The sequence below is a fragment of the Crotalus tigris genome, unplaced genomic scaffold (genome assembly GCF_016545835.1).
Source record: "Crotalus tigris isolate CLP2741 ecotype Arizona unplaced genomic scaffold, ASM1654583v1 scf7180000018016.4438896, whole genome shotgun sequence".
Lineage (NCBI taxonomy): Eukaryota > Metazoa > Chordata > Lepidosauria > Squamata > Viperidae > Crotalus > Crotalus tigris.
In genome coordinates, this window is record NW_024096778.1 from 3,005,238 (window position 1) to 3,023,147 (window position 17,910).

General features: G+C 39.6%; 1 protein-coding gene across 1 annotated transcript in view; it reads left to right on the plus strand.

Annotated features, from left to right (window-relative positions):
- Positions 1-287: 287 nt before the first annotated feature.
- The window catches only part of LMBRD1 (LMBR1 domain containing 1), a 72,074-nt gene continuing 54,451 nt past the window's right edge, over positions 288-17,910 (plus strand). The window contains exons 1-3 of the mRNA XM_039346722.1: positions 288-443; positions 2,075-2,251; positions 10,608-10,668. Of these exons, the coding sequence (XP_039202656.1) occupies positions 378-443; positions 2,075-2,251; positions 10,608-10,668 (304 nt within the window). The 5' untranslated portion in view covers positions 288-377. The remainder of the gene's footprint in view (positions 444-2,074; positions 2,252-10,607; positions 10,669-17,910) is intronic.

The following is a 17,910-nucleotide window of genomic DNA, read 5'->3' on the forward strand; positions in this document are numbered from 1 at the left end:
CATTTGTGTATAGCTTTACCCTTGTCTGCAGTAGAGAAACTAATCCAGAAAAGTTGTGTCAACCAGATTTCTGCAAAATATGCTTCTGCCAAAATGAAGATTTTGTGTCTGGAAAGCTGACAAAACTGAATGGCACATTTTTCTCACCCGAAAGCCTCTTATAAGAACCTCGCTGAGCTTGCTTTCCCTCATTGATTGCTGCTTTATGACATCAGCCAATTGCAACATTCCAAATGACGTCGGGGCGTTCCGGCGAAAGCGTGGTTTGGAGGTTCCTACGGCAACGGCCTCCCCCCCTCCCCCAATTAGCTCCTCCCCTCTCGGCGACCTCTCCGGCGTTGCTGCTCTTCGCGCTAGTGCTGTTGCCGGAAGTAAAGATGGTGGCCTTCACCGCCGAGTCGGACCTGGTGACGGGATGGTGTCTCTTCGGCCTTGCTTTACTGGTAGGTGGGATAAACGAGGGCTTTGGCCTTCCATTCCTTTTCCTCCCTGTCCCGTTTCTTTCCTCGCCGCTGACGAAGCTTCTCCCCGCTCTCAGCGACTATGGGGCGAAATAGTTTCTGGGGAGGCAATTGAGTTCATGGCTCGGCACCGTCCCGCGGCGAGCTGGAGTTTGCTCAGTCGGGCTTACTCCTCAAGTAAACTGAGCTAGTAGTAGTCAAGGTGATATTGGAAAGTGCGTGTATTGGGGCAGCAGTTCAACCGGTGTAACTAACTGTCAGGAGACTCGCCGCCTCTGTCGTGGGCTGCGCAGCGCTGAAGCCGAATCGTTTTGGCTTTTTTGAAACTTAGAAAAAGTATACAAACTTAGTCATGCTTCTCTAGCACTGAGCAACTCATTAAATTAGTTAGGGTTATTTTGGTTGTGCCCGCCAGAGCTGACCAAGCCTGGAGCAGTCTTGAAAAATCAAAAGCCTCTACTGCTTTTAAAGCAGTGTGCCCTGTGTGAAATTGCAAATCAGTGCCACTACTCCAGTGTTTGAAGTATGAAATCATATGGTTTTGTAATATCCCAAATTTGTAAAACTAAGCCAGCATTAATAAATCTCTCTCCCTTATTTTTTTTTTTTTTTTTTACAAAAAGGACTAACTTTGGGTCAGTAGCAGATACAGGCAGGATATTTTTATAGAAAACGCAGCTAGGAAGTGCTGCTTCTGTTTCTCCTGATTAATACCTGTAATTCCATTGCCTCCATCATGGGCATTTTGGGACAGGTTTCCTGGCCAGACAGTAGAGGACCATACATGCCTGGGAAAATCTGGACATAACCATGGTTTGTTAAATAGAATTAGGGGTTTTCATACATACATTAGGATTAAGCCAAAACCCAAAACTATGTAATTTCTTAATATGTTGTATGAAATTGCTTATTTAGTGAACTAATGTGCTGCAGCAAACAGTTTAGTGACAGAGTTCCCTCTGATGTGCTAATTAACAATAAAAATGATTTTTTTATTTTATTTGTATTTGATGACATTCTTACCCACAGTTAACTGAAAAAAGGTAACATTTACTTCAAATGGAATTTGTCTCCTGCTAACTTCATTGGCATATCTGTGTACTTTTATTATAAAATTACAGAATTGACCATTGCTGCCTTTCTCTTTTAGTTTTTTAATCTTCCTAGTCTAATCTACAGCCCTGGTCTTTTGAGTATCTTCCCTTCAAATACTGTTCAGGCCTTAACTTTTTAAGATTAGTCAAGAGTTTCTTTGTACTACAAGAGTAGATGCTAGGTCATTGTTATTATATCAGACATATATCAACATTTTACAAAAGGAAATGTGCTACATGCAAAACAGTCAATATGTTAAAATAATTATAATTGATTAAAAAAAGTCAAGTGCAATGAGAGATGAGGATGCAGTCTGCTTCAGAGATGTGGCAATTGATAGCTTGAAATTATACTTCGATAATATTTATGTAATTTTTCTAACAAGTATTGGAGAATAAATTTCTCCAAATAAGCATAATTTGAAAGATAGCAGTGTTACTTCAGTGTGTATATAAAGAATACAATTAATGCTGAAATTATTATTTTGTTATAATAACTTGTATTATTTTTTTTTTTAGGTCATTTTGGTGTTTTGCTGGGTTTATGTCCGCAAGTACCAGAGTAGGCAGGAAAGCGAAGTAATTTCTACCATAACATCTATTTTTGCTTTGGCTATTGCACTTATTACATCAGCTCTCCTTCCTGTGGACATTTTTCTAGTTTCTTATGTGAAGAACCAGAATGGAACCTTTAAGGTATTTATTCATCCCCCACTTTCTATAATTTTTATAACAAATGCTATTCTTCTGGCTTTTTTGTTTTTGTTTTGTTTTGGAAAGACAAAATTGTTTTAAACCTTAGAAAGCAAACTGCAATAAAACTGATTTAATTATGCATCATATTGAATTTTATATTTTGATAATTAGATTGCTGCTTGTTTCTTTTTTAAAAAAATAGTGAAACATTTGTTCTATATTAAATGTGGTTTTTGTAAAAGCTTTTGATCTGAATGTTTGCCAGAATTAAAAGGCAGTCTAGAAGTTGGATAAATAAAGTTAGTACGTCTACTGAACAAACACTTAGAAAGCCCAGTTTCGTTCTGGCAAAGCTTGAGGGATATAAATTAATTCGGTACAGTTTATATTAAAAGAAGACTAATCACAATAGGAATTGCCTGATACCAGATGCATAATGTTGGATATAACCTGGTTTTCTAGAAAAATATTTTCAAGCATGCTGGTTCCATCTTTTTGTTTTATTCCTGCCATTAATACCGATTTTTAAATGAAATGATTAATACTGGTAGCAGAAAAGAGAGATAGTGTTAAATCCAGTGGAAGGTATCTGATACTAGATGAAAAGCTGGTTTGCTAGAATAACGTTTTGAAAAATATTGGTTCTGCATGTAATCACAGGAATAAAACAAGAACGTAGAACAATGTCTATGGAGATTCTCAGTCATACAGGTCATGGTTGTCTCAAAGATGCTTATTCAGAAGACAACTAGACTTTGTTTTTCTTTGAAGATATTTTGCTTCTCATCCAAGAAGCTGCTTCAGCTCTGACTGGATGATGAGGAATGGAAGGATTTATATTCCTTGCAGACAGCTGGTCATTCTAAATTCTAAATGATCAGCTGTCTGTAAGGAATATAAATCCTTCCATTCCCCATCATCCAGTCAGAGCTGAAGAAGCTTCTTGGATGAGAAGCAAAACATCTTCAAAGAGAAACATGAAAGTCCAGTTGCCTCTTGAAAAAGCACCTTTGGGACAAGAATGTAGAACCACCTTACATTATAATACACAGTGACATGACACCAAAAAGAATCCATAAAAGAATACAACCAATTTATCTGAGTTAAGGAATCTTCTGATTTCTTACAGTGACAACACATATACACACACACAATTTTCTTTTAAACATTCTTTGGAAATTATAATTATTGAACAAGTTTTTCTGATGAATTAACTTCATCCCCAATGACTTAAAGATTCTTAAAATTTGGGCCCATTGATTTTCCAAGATTTCCAATTCCTTATTCTATACATCATATCTGTTGTCATTATTAACCTCCATCTACAAAGTGTACTCTCATTTTTTCATCAACTTCATGTACAGGTAGAAAGGGACACAAATATTTCAACAGCTGATATACTGTACACTTCAGTAGATTAATGGAAAGTCTTAAACTTGAGTACCTGGGTGAATAGCTCTTAATTGAGACTCTAAATTTTGAGTGGCATAGTGGCTAGTTAGGGAATTTTAAGAACAGTAGATCTTTGACTTAACAGACCTCAAATTACTGGACTTCAGGTACAACAAACTATACATGTTTTGCATGCTTCTGCATATGCATAACATCCTGTTCAAATGATTAAGGATGTGTAAAATAGGCATGCATATTCAGATATAATGGACATTCTATTTTAACAAACACAATTTCCCTCCATTAATTTATTAAAGCTTTACTTATGCTTTCAAAATGCAATACTGCCCTCCCAATGAGAGGAAAGGGGTGGGTTTCAAGGGGAAGGAAGTTGGATTTTGTTGTTGTTGTTGTGAGTTTAGGCTGAGAGCTCCTGAGATAAATAACTAGTTGTAAAACAATATACTGGACTAACTGGTTATGAGGATTTTGACCTAGAAAACTCTGAGGAACAGGAGCCAGTAAAATTAAGTTGGCAGGAAAAAAAGTTTAGTCCAGGGGTAGGCAACCTCGGCTCTTTTATGACTCATGGACTTTCAGAAATTCTGGGAGTTGACGTCCATGAGTCATAAAAGAGCTAAGGTTGCCTACCCCTGGTTTAGTCAAATGAGGTTTGAATTGTTGTTTACCCCTGCTGGTGCTATATGATGGATTATGTGCAGTTCTGTGTCTGTCCGAATCCTCTGCTTGCTCAGACAGTTCACTGATTACTAAATGCTGATTTTGAAATGCAGTTCTTAGCATCTTATAGTTTCTTATAGATGAATATGAACAAACATAATGTTTTTTACTCATTTGTTTAATTGGATTTTCTGTATCAAGTCTTAGGAGATTGATTGATTAGTTGATTGATTGATCTGGAGAACAATTGATCTGGAGAATAACAGATTGATTGATATGGAGAACAGATCAATTTTAGTTCACATTTATGTAACATCAAAAAATAGAGTTCAAAATTTTTAAACATTACTGTAAGGGAGAAATTGGATTCTTCAGTTAAAATCTGAGGAAAGGGATTTGCTGAACTATCCAGTTGGATTCTGGAGTGGGGTCTTTAATGAACAGGTGGTAGCCTGTAATTATTTCTCTCTTGGTACTATTTTCACCTGGAGAATAGATACAGATACTGTCAGGGAATCGTGCAGCAGGTGTCCAAATGAAGTCAGAGACTCTGACACGAACTTGTAGTTTTATATAAATAAATATATTTTACATACACCAAACAAGATAGGCAAACAGGAACATCATCAGGTAAATCACAGAGCGCACAGGACATAGAAGAAAAAGCCAGGAAAAAAGGAAATTCCCCCTCCATACCCTCAGCAATCAATCACAGTGCAGATTGCCTCATGCAGAGCCAGCGCTCTTCAACCAATCAGCTATAACTATGTGTTCTGGCTCACTGAACAACCCCACTGCTCCCACTGCAAAATTTAAATATCATAATGGATACCCTGGAATTTAGGAAAGGGAGTATGAAAGTAGATGGCTCCAATTCTGGCAGCTGTGTATGTATTACAGCATGTGCATAAAGCGTCCTTTGCTTTCTTAGTTCTGAAACACCCCCAAATCTCCTTAGAGTGTTCAAGTTATCTCTGGAGGAGATTTGGGAGAAGTGTGGAAGAAGAATTTGATTGGCCAGTAGTCTTTAGTGAAATAGCCTTCACGTTCTCTACCAAATGAAAATTTTAGATGGTCTTGAAAGGCAGTTTCATGCATAATACATTACAGTAATGCAGTTAGGAAGTTATATGTTTGTTAATAATTGTGGCTAAATTATCTCTGTTCTGGAAAGGCTGGAGCTGGTAATCAGCAATGTCAGCAAAAGGCCCCTCTGCCACTGGAACTACTTGGACTTGAGTGACAAAGCAAAAGCTAAGATCCCGAAAGTATTAGAGGAAGTGCTGTCTCTTCCTGAATAGATAGATGCTATTTCTCAAAACTGTATTTGACCCAGGTTCAGTCTGACCATTTCCTTGATAGCTTTTCTCTTTCAGATCCTTAAATTCTATTTTTCCCATAGTTGAATGACTTTCTTTTATATTATTCTAATTCCACATCATTCCCGTACTAGATTTTGTATGTCCTCTTTCTATAAAGTTTTAGTTTTTCTATAAAGTTTTTGCTAATCAGTTAACTAAGGTATGTAGGAAGCACATCACAATAGCAATGGGGGACCTTAACTACCCTGACATCAACTGGGAGACAAACTCTGCACCAAGTGGAAAATCAAACAGATTCCTGACAAACCTAGCAGACAACTTTGTCTCCCAAAAAGTAGGGAAAGGAACTAGGGGATTAGCCATTTTGGATCTAATTCTCACTAACAGAGATGAAATGATAGAAGGTGTTGAAGCCATAGGAACCTTGGGAGGAAGTGATCATGCAGTATTGGAATTTAACATTATGGAAGCACAAGCACTAGAACACAGTCAAACTAGAGTCTTGGACTTCAAGAGCTACTTTCAATAAACTTAGAGAGGGTTTGGGAAGGATTCCATGGATGAGAATCTTCCAGGGGAAAACAACTCAAGAAGCTTGGGAAATTTTGAAAAGAGAGATAATAAAAGCCCAGTCTCGCACAATACCAACAAAGAGGAAAAATAACACCTCTCAAAAGAAACCAGCATGGCTGCATAAAGAACTCTCTGATAAATTGAAAGATAAAAAGGACAAGTATAGAAAGTGGAAAGGGGCACATAACTAATTCAGAATATCAGCAAATAGCCCGAGCCTGCAAAGATGAAGTGAGGAAAGCTAAGGCTCAAAATGAACTAAGGCTTGCGACCAAAGTCAAAAATAACAAAAGCTTCTTTCAACATTTAAGAAACAAGAAAAAAGTGAAGGAAACGATTGGTCCATTAGTGGATGAAAGTGGCAAGAAGGTGACAAGCAACAGGGAGAAAGCAGAACTATTTAACTCGTTTTTTGCATCTATCTTTACACAAAGGGAAAAAACAGACCAACCTATCAAAAATAGTGCCATAAAAAACAGAATAGAAATACAAGTTAAGATAGGCAAGAAAATGGTAAGTGAGCACCTCTCCAGCCTAGACGAGTTCAGATCACCAGGACCAGATGGATTACAGCCCAAGATTCTCAAGGAACTGGCAGATGTAATCTCAGAACCACTGAACTATATCTTTCAAAGATCCTGGAGCACTGGGGAACTACCAGAGGACTGGAAAAGAGCTGATGTAGTTCCCATCTTCAAAAAAGGAAAAAAAATGGATCCAGGAAATTACAGATCTATCAGCCTGACCTCAATACCTTGGAAGATTCTGGAAAAGATAATCAAACAACGAATCAGCGAACACTTAGAGGCAAACAAAGTCATTACTAAAAGCCAACATGGGTTTGTCAAAAATAGATCATGCCAGACAAATCTTATTGCATTCTTTGACCAAGTGACAAAATTAGTGGACCAGAGGAATGCTGTGGATATAATTTACTTGGACTTCAGTAAGGCATTTGACAAAGTAGATCACAACCAGTAGATCACAACCTACTATTTGATAAGATAGATAAATGTGGGTTAGACAGCATCACCACCAGATGGATCTGTAGCTGACTGATGGCCGTACTCAGCGTGTGATCCTCAACGGAACCACATCTACATGGAGGGAAGTGTGTAGTGAGGTGCCCCAGGGCTCTGTTCTGGGCCCAGTGCTCTTTAACATTTTCAACAACGATTTGGACGAGGGGATAGATGGGGAACTCATCAAATTTGCAGACGACACCAAGCTGGCAGGAATAGCCAACATTCCAGAAGACAGGATTAGGATACAGGAAGATCTGGACAGACTTGAACACTGGGTGCTATCTAACAAAATGAAATTCAATGGTGAAAAAAGTAAGGTTCTACATTTAGGCAAGAAAAAACAAATGTACAGGTATAGTATAGGGGGAACCTTACTCAATAGTAGTAACTGTGAGAGGGATCTCAGAGTTCTAGTGGACAATCATTTAAATATGAGCCAGCAGTGTGCTGCGGCTGCCAAAAAAGCCAACATAGTGCTAGGCTGCATTAACAGAGGGATAGAATCAAGATCATGTGAAGTATTAATACCACTTTACAATCCCTTGGTAAGGCCACACTTGGAATACTGCATCCAGTTTTGGTCACCACGATGTAAAAAAGATGTTGGGACTCTAGAAAGAGTACAGAGAAAAGCAATAAAGATGATTAGGGGACTGGAGGCTAAAACATATAAGGAACGGTTGCTGGAATTTGGTATGTCTAGTTTAACGAAGAGAAGGACGAGGGGGGACATGATAGCAATGTTCCAATATCTCGGGCTGCCACAAAGAAGAGGGAGTCAAGCTATTTTCCAAAGCGCCTGAAGGCAGGACAAGAAGCAGTGGATGGAAACTAACCAAAGAGAGAAGCAACCTAGAACTAAAGAGAAACTTCCTGACAGTTAGAACAATTAACCAGTGGAACAACCTACCTCCAGAAGCAGTGAATGCTCCAACACTGGAAGTGTTTAAGAAGAGACTGGACAGCCATTTGTCCAAAATGGTATAGTGTTACCTGCCTGAGCAGGGGGTTGGACTTGATGATCTCCAAGGTCTCTTCCAACTTTATTATTATTATTAGTAGTAGTATCAATAGTGATATTGTGCAATTCATTATAATTGAAGTTAGATTTTGTGCTTTAAAGCAGCAATTATTAATCTTTTGGTACCATAGACTCCTTTGACGATCTGGTGAAACCAAAGGGCATCTTTGCATAAAAATATATTAAGCACATAAAATAAAATACACAGAGACGGACTACATTACAAAAGAAAGCAGTTATGCTAAAACAGGCCATTAAAGTATTTTTAAAACCACACATGTATAATATATCGATTCTTCTTTATTAATGATTTAAATCAATAACAATTCCCGTTTATGGCATTATAACTTTAGATGCTTTGGTAAGATTTATTGAACATTTTTTAAAAGATTTTTTTAAAAATAATATTAAGAAATTTACTTTAGGGAAAGAAATGTTATCTAGAGTTTCATACAAGTGAGATCTTGTAGTTTTTTCCTAAGTGCGCGTAGCTTAGGAAAACAAGAAGTATTTTTTTTTATTTAAAAATTTTATAAATTTATTACAATATAAACCCCCCCACCCCTTCCCCCCTCCCCCACTTCCCAGAACTGATTACAGGATAAAAAATAAAATAAACATAATCTAAGTAACATTAATCAACTATACTATCAATCAAAACCATAACACACTTTAACTCCTTCTCCCAACAAATATTAACAAATTAAGTCAAAAATAATAAAATAATTAAAACTAATAATAATTATCTAAAATCTACTCAAAAGCAAGATAATACTTTTCAATCTCATATTTCCTCTGAATGTAATCAATCCATCTTCTCCAAACCATAATATTGAGATGCTGCTGCTTGTATTCTGCAATGCGAATTCTTATTTGCTTATCAAGTTGATGTGATTTGCATTGGTTGTTAGTAAGGGCAACCTAAGTACAGTATATTGTTTTTGGTGACATTGATGCTAGGAAAGTAACTGTTAACAATTGTAAGATGTACCCAACATCTTAGTATCTGAATGTTAAGCATATCTAGTACTGTTTAGTTGATAACCAAGTGCTACAGAGAATATAAAAAAATATTTACCATATGTCTTGCAGGTGATCATGGAAAACAATTTAGGATAATTCAAAACATTATTTAATTATATTTGGTATTTAGAATCAGAATTATGACAGTTGACAAGCATTTTAGAGATCTACTGCAAATACTTGGTGAAGGCAGCACAGAATTTCCTTCAGAATGATACTGTATTGCAGGAAATTCTCATCTAGGTCTTTAACCTCCACAGAAGTGAAAAGGCTGTCAGTTTTACAGAATATTTCACTGGGCCTTGTGTATGTATGCAGGTCACTTGGGACCTCTATTTGCTGCAACAGAAAGTATCATTCTCAGAATTTGTACTTCTGACGTTGGTCAGTGTAAAAGAAAATAACATCTGAACTTTTTCCAAATCTAATCTACCGTATTTTCCGGCGTATAAGATGACTTTCTAAACCTGAAAATCTTCTCAAAAGTCCGGGGTCGTCTTATACGCCGGGTAGGTGTTCTCTGAATTTAAAACCAATCTGCCCCCTAGTGGCCAGCCCTATTTTTTTTACAGAAATAAGCACTAACACAGTATTTCTCAACCTTGACAATTTTAAGGCATGTGGACTTCAACTCCCAGAATTCCACAGCCAGCAGGACAAAGCATTCAAAAATCCCATTTTTTTACATCGCCATCACTGTGGAATTCTTTTTCAGGAAAAGCAATTAAATAGTAGAAAACAGTAAGCTATATAAATTAAGGACATTACATCTACAAAAAAAGAAACATTTGATTTACTTCTTATATCTATAGCAGCAATCATGAATATATGGAAAAAAATTTTGATTCAGCAAATCAATTGATTAAGAAAGATACTGATCAAAGGAAAAAGATCAAAGTGAAAATTAAGAAAATAGATGATGGGATCTACCAGAGAAAATATTTAAAAAAGAAACATTTGTTTGAATATGGTTAAAAACAGAAAAGATTCTGAATACATATGTCATTCTAAGAGAGATGAATTCCTTAAATAATACTGTATGCTTCCCCCCCCCTTTATTTTATTTCTTGATATAAGTAATATAATACTGCTGAAATGGCCTCTTTTGAAGAGTTTCATCTGTCAGAACCATGACAAAATTCTTGAATATTACTTTTAAAAGGGCTTCAATATTATTTATACAGGTGATTAATTATATATATAACTAGACTATATGTTTGCACAGTTGCAGAGATTGATCTTTTTAAAAAATTAACTGGACATAAAAATTGCGGCTTACGTACTCTAACAGTGTTTTCTTCTTCTGTGGACATTTGTAGGACTGGGCTGATGCCAATGTTACAAGAGAAATTGAAGATACTGTATTATATGCGTATTACAGTGAGTATTGCAAATACACCTCTGTACTGAAATTTTTCGTAAACTTAGAGTAAGAATGAAAAACTTAGCAATTTCCAGAATCCACTTCTATTGGATTCTATTGGATAATTCCTAATTGATCTCATGGTCATTTCTTTCATCTGGTTTATACAATTTCAAAAGTTTTATGCTAGTTTTAACACTTAGGTTGATATCCCAAGATTCTGTGATAATCACTGTATCACCTTCCCTGTCCTTTTTTTCTGATCCTGTTAACATACTGTTTTATATGTTCTTAGATAATACCGAACATTGTTATCTTTCAGCAATTTTTAAAAAAAAGATTTGCTTGCCTATGAAGTCTTTTATATAGGAAGGCACATCAGTTTGACAAAATGTTCAGTTTTCCATGATGACAAATCAGATGTACTTGTAAAAGCATATTTTTTTTATTTTTCATTAAATTTATATGCTGCCTATCTCACTGTCAAGCGACTCTGGGCCACTTACATCATCATAAAAGCAAAAGTACAAAATATTTAAAATGTGACAACATTAAATATTAAAAAGAACAAAGATTAAATAAGTTAGAAACCAGAATACAATAGGATGGAGGAGGGATCTTCTTCCTATCCATTAATCACCTCCATCTTGGAATGCCCGCTTCAAGGCCCCATGTCAACAAGAGCCATTCATTGCTTTATCTGACCCAGCCCAGGAGTGTTTATTTATTTATTTCCTGCCTTTATTATTTTTTACAAATAACTCAAACATATTTACAAACATATCTTACACACCTTTCTATTTTCCCCACAACAATCCTGTGAGGTGAGTTAGGCTGAGGGTGACTGGCCCAAAGACATTCAGCTAACAGATTGATTACAGAAACCTAAGCAAAGTCTGACTTAATCAGTACTTAGGTAAGATACTACCAAGAAATTCCAAAATTCCAGGACTGCAGACTAGGAAGTTGAAAGACATTCCAGTGGAAGGTACACTGGTAATCCAATCCTATATTGTTGCAAAAAAAATCCCCCACAAAGCATGTAGATAATCCTCAAGAGTGGAACTTGACTCAGTGGTGATTGTCCTTTATCTTGTATTTGGATGCAATATATATTTGTCATAAATATATCTGAGTTTATTTGATTTATTAAATTAATTGATATATTGATTATTTTTCATTACATAATACTGTAGCATCAAAATATGGTAGCTAACATCAATTGTATTAATATCACTGAAATGCAATAGGATCAAACAGGATTGTCTAAACTGAGAACTTTAGCCTCACTTTGAGACACTATTAGTTAATGTAATAGTGATCTTAAAAAAATCTCTAATATGCGTGCCCATCTCCTATACTGATAATTATGTTTACAAATTTTAATCACTGCAATGCAAAATCTGGCAACGTTATACTTGATAAATAATTTCCTGTCTGACTGAAGAAAATCAATAGGAATTTTTTTTGTTTTTGACCCATAAAACAGTAAAGGGAGGATAAAAGTTTGTTGATTGCTTTGGTAGTAGGGACAATATAAAGGCATAGATATGATAGTCTCTAAGGCACTTGTGTGACAAGTACTTCTTGGTAAATCTTCCTTAAGAACTAAGGAAGAACAAGGAAGGTACGATGGAATCTTGTATTTAATAAGAAACAACGTATTTGAAAACTAAATGTCCTGCTTTATTTTCACACTAATATTTATTTAAGTGTAAGCCTTCAAGTCATTCTTGACTCTAGGGACTGCCTGGAAATATGCCTGCAGTTTTCTTGATAGGAATGTTTCCCTTTGCCTTCTTCCTAGAAGCTGAGAGACCGTGACTGGCCCAAGGCCATCCAGTTGGCTTTGTGCCTTAAGCAGGATTAGAACCCAGGTTCTCCTGATTTCTAGCTTAGTGCTGACACTACTACACTAAACTGGCTCTTTATCTGTCATAGATTACACATTTACTTGAATCATTGGAATTTTGAATGACAGGTTTGAAATTATGAAAGAAGAAATATCTATTAAGTGGCTGAAACCATTTGTGGAAGTTATAAATATTTTTTGCTTTGGAAGAATTATATTTAGTGTACTATATAAAACCATGGAAATTCGATAGGATATAGGTTTGGTACTGTTACATAAACCAGCCTCCAGATGGTAGTAATGATTTGACTGTACACAAAATATTCCTGATGTTCTTATTCTAAATAAATCAGATTAATGAGGTACATTTCTGTTACTCGTTCTATATTAAACTGAACCATGATTTAATAAAAATATGTATCAAAATAGGCAATAACACAACCAAATATTAATCAGAGCTAAAGATTGGATTAACTTGGGGCTAATTTTTATGGTTTTACGAAAATCCAATGTGTCAGGCCATTTCTGCTACAGTTTATTGCAGTTAGTTTACTGTAAATAGTTTCCTCCTATTCTTCTGCCATCTCCAAAAAGTTCTAATGTTTAGATTATTCTGAAGGACTCCCAGTATTTTCTCTGTGTGATATATTTATCAGCTTTTATATTTTTTGTTTCATCTTTATGTCAGGGCTCCGACTAATGAAACCAAATAAATCAGAATTCCGAGGCTTGAAGTTTCCTCAAAGAACATGTTTATTGGATACATAATATTGGCACGGTCAAAGGTGAAACCAACTCTTAAAAATCCCCCTAGGCATGCAATGTAACTAAATGTAACAATTCCCTCCCCTCTACCATGCTATTGACCACGCTACCCAATAAATGTGATTGGCGGGCTCCATGAAACTTCTTTCCACTTTCCAGTTCCTGTGGGAATGTTCTAGGTTCCCACGGGACTGCTCTGTGTTTAGTCTAGCAATGCTGTTGCTTTCTTTCTCCCCCTTCCTCCTAACCCTGTGGCAACTTAGAATGACAAAGATGGGTTCAGCCAGATTCATTTCAGAAGTTGACATCGCTCCCCTAAAGAGAAAGCAGTTCCTGAAAAATAACAAGCACAGATACACATTAATTTTTCGTTAATCCTCTATTCTATTGTCTGGAAGTTCACTAGGTTTTTGGGGATATTTATCATGAAACTTCTGTATTAATCTATCCGCCTTTACATCTCTACTTTTCACCCATCTAGCTTCGGACAAAGGATAACCCTTCCATTGAACTAGGTACTGTAATTTCTCTTTATACCATCTAGAATCAAAAATTCTTATTTCATAATGGGTGTCACCCTCCACCATAATGGGACCTGGGGCGGTTCGAGGAACTGGACTCCTCGGTCTGATATGATTCTTCTTGGTGCTCCGTGTAGATATGTTTTTAAAATAGTTTAGCCAGTTACTGGGTGGAGGGAAGACCAGGGCAGTGAGCCTGCTTTGAGAAAAGGTTAGTAGCAGTCCAAATTATGGTATTTCTGTATTTTCAGAGAAAAGTCCATTGTGATTCTCCAGCACTGGAGTTGGAGAATCCACCAATGGGTTTAGACTGTGTTCCTTCCCTATCAGATCAAGTCAGCCAAAGTTGCAATGTCTGTCCTGGGCTAGAGTGTCGCAGTCTCGACTTGATCTTGCCCAAGACAGACGTAGCAAGTTGGCTCATAGGCAGGTACAGTTTCCATTGGTGGATTCTTTATTCTCTATTCTCTTCAGTATTCTGAGACAGTGCTATATTCAGCACTGTGTTTTTCCTCTCAGTTGGCTGAAGAACTGTTTGCCTTTAACTAGGAACGGAGGCTTTCATTCCTCCCCCTCCCCCCCACTTCCAACCATAAAGGCTGGGGGGACTTGCTTTTCCTCTGTAACACAGCCCTCCTTCTACTCTTGGACAGCACTAGGCTCAGTGCTGCTCCTCAGCCCTCCACAGTTCCCCATTGCCTGGAAAAGCCTCTGGACACATGCGAAGGTTAAAAACGGCCATTTGCAGCTGGCGCATGTTCGGAAGGCCGATTACCTCTTTTCCAGCTTTTCTTCGTGAGGGTGGAAGGGGGTGCTGGCAGCAATACCCTCAGACCTCGTGCAGCCGCCTTTTTGAGTGTGGCCACCATTTTGAGCTGCCATTCTGGGTGTGGCAGCCTTTTTGGGTGTGGCCGCCTTTTGTGTCCCTTATTGGGACTGGGTCTTTCTTGAGGCCGCCATCTTGGGGCCTGCTCTGCGCTCTTTTCTCCCCTGGTGCCACCATTTGCACAGGGACCCTGCACGGCCACTGTTGCCTCAGAACAGGCCTGCTAGACTCCTCAGGCCTACTTCCTTCATCTGCTCTAAATACAACCTTACCTGGCTAATCAGTGGTGTCTCCACACCTGGTCACCTAGAGACGGGCAGCCATTTTGGATCTTTCCCTCAACACCATTCCAAGGCCTGTCAGACCTCAGTCAGTATTTGATCTCCACAGCCACTCAGGTCTGTAATATATCCATTTCACAGCCTGCTTAACAGGATTGGTTCTATCCGATTTGCTCCTTCTTTCCCGTGCATTTAACCTCCTTGGATTCAATTTCTGGGTTTTTGCTGTCTCCAGGTCTCCCTGAAAACCAGGATTACCCTATTGTGATCCTGGGCCTAATCATATTAACAGCTCTATCTGGGTTCCAGGCGTCCCCTATCGTGCACCTGTTTTTCTCCACACGAACAGCTCTGTCTGGATACCAGGTGTCCCCTACCGTGCACCAGTTCTTATACACACAATGAGTTCTATCTGGATTCCAGGCATCCCCTATCGTGTGCCTGTTCTTATCCACACAAACAGCTCTGTCTGGATACCATGCATCCCCTACCGTGCACCTGTTCTTATCCACACAATCAGCTCTATCTGGATTCTAGGTGTCCCCTATAGTGCACCTGTTCTTATCCAACCAATAGCTGTCTCCGGATATCAGGAGTCTCCTATCGTGCTCCTGTATTACCCGAGAATGGAGGATTCTAGGCCCTCCACAAAGGACGTCTTGCCGTCCTCCGCGACTGCAAAATGCCACAAATCCTCTAATCAAGAGGCCACAGGTAAGATCTCGGCCAAGGCCAAATCTACCTCAAAGACCTCCAAGGGAGCTGAAAAACAGGCCATCAGGAGACACCAAGCCCTAGAGAAAGAATTCTCTAAAGCATAGAAACTAGCCAAGTTGGAGACCTCACAGGCCGCAGTGCCTTCCTTTGATCTACCCCTGGGGCCTTCCGCTTCTCCCCTGGTGATATGGTCGACAGGGTAACCTCTCCTGTCTCCTGCACTGGGGGACACAGACGGGTTCATCCCATTGCTCAGCCCTCTGCTTCACGGGCTCAACAAGTAGCCCCTGAAGCTACTTTCACCCCTACTGCGGCTGGGCTTAGCCAAATGAACCGGTCTCCCTTCCCACGGAGGACCACCTAGCTGAGATGATTGCACAGGCGGTAGAGCGCGCCCTTGAGGCCAGATCACAAGCGACTAGGTCAGCCGTGGTCAACTTTCTACCCACTCACCAGCCGGCCACTGAGTCCTATTGTGTGCCTTCTTCCCCTTCTCAGTCCACCTATTCTGGGGACGCGTCATCTCGCGAGTATGAGGCTGATCTGGAGATTCCGATTTCTGAGGAGGAGGAACCTCCCCCTGAGACACCATCACTTAACGATCTCTTTAACCCTTCTTTTTTTTGTCTCCCTGCTTCACAAGCCGCTTCCACGGCACATCTTGGACCTGATCCTTCCACACCGGCAACTTCAGTTACTCCAGACTCAGGCGGATGCGAATTTCACCGAACCAGTAACAACACAATACTGCATTCCTTGCCCACCCATGTTCCTCAACGCGGTCTGAAAGCAGTAGGTATCTCCGGCCTCTTTTCCCCTTCCAAGTAGCAATGAGAAAAGGCTTTATAATGTGGCCCATGACCTGGAGGAGGCTCTGGAGGTGCCCATGGTAGATGAACCTTTAGGTTCCCTTGTGTCTCTAACCGTCATTCCTGGCGACGTTTCTGAGGCCCTTAAGGCTGAGGACCGTAAATGTGAGCTCTCTTACCACAGAATACATCAAGCTGTGGCGTGGGCTATCAGAGCAGCTACCTCTGCATCCTTTTTTAACAGGTCTGCTCTCCGCTGGCTTAGACAGCTTCAGGCCAGGATACTGACAGAGGATATCCGTATGCATCAAGATCTGAGTAAGATGGTGGTGGCTACAGAATATGCTTCTGATGCCACCCTCCAGGCCGCCAGATTTTCCTCCAGAGCCATGGCATCCAACGTCACTGGCCGCCGTATGCTCTGGTTGAAACACTGGCGTGCTGACGCCAAGTCCAAATGGTGCTTATCAGCAGCCCCTTATCAGGGAGAAAAATTGTTTGGTGAAGCCCTGAATCCTTACCTCACTGAAAATAAGGATAAACGTAAGATTCTTAATCACCTCCTTAAATGATCAGACAAACATCCCAACACCTACTCATGGAGGCAGTCCTTTCGCGCAGGAGCCAGGTCCAACTATTCCCAGCCCAACTGGTCTTTCCCTATCAGACAGGACAGACAGGACAGACAATCTGACAGACAGGTTTCCAGACCAAGGCAACAATTTCAGGGCAAACGGCCCTTTTGTGGGAGCGGCCGCCCATTCCGCCGATCCAGGTGACTCTCAGGCGAATCCTCCCATCGGGGGCAGACTCTCTTTCTTTGCCTGCCAGTGGGAAGCTACCACCACAGATGCATGGGTCCTAAACACCGTGCGTCACATACTGTCCCTGGAGTTCATCTCCAATCCCCTGAATCGCTTCATTTCTTGTCCTCACGTAAGAAATCCAACAAAAAAAAGACTCATGCGAGAGGCCATTCGTCACCTCTTAAACATACGGGCCATAGAACCGGTGCCATTGGATCAGAGAGGTCGGGGGTTTTATTCCATCCTCTTTGTCGTCCCCAAAGCGTCAGGGGGATAGAGAGCCATCCTAGATCTAAAGGGATTAAACTATCATCTTGCATACCGCAAATTCAAGATGCAAACACTCCAGTCATCGTGGGAAGCGTAAGAAGGGGGGACTTCCTGACGTCCATCGACCTCACGGAAGCGTACCTTCACATCCCCATCTCTCTCACCCATCGCTGGTTTCTACGATTTGCCCACAGGGGACACCATTATCAGTACAGGGCACTCCAGTTCGGCCTATCCTCGGCTCCGAGAGTCTTTACCAAGATCCTGACGGTTCTAGCAGCTCACCTGAGAATGGTACCAGTCAGAGTCCAGTGCTACCTAGACGACATTCTAATCCAGTCCTCATCGATCCAGGCTGCTCAGGCGGATCTTGAACTGGTGATAATGCTGCTCCAGAATCATGGGTTCTCGG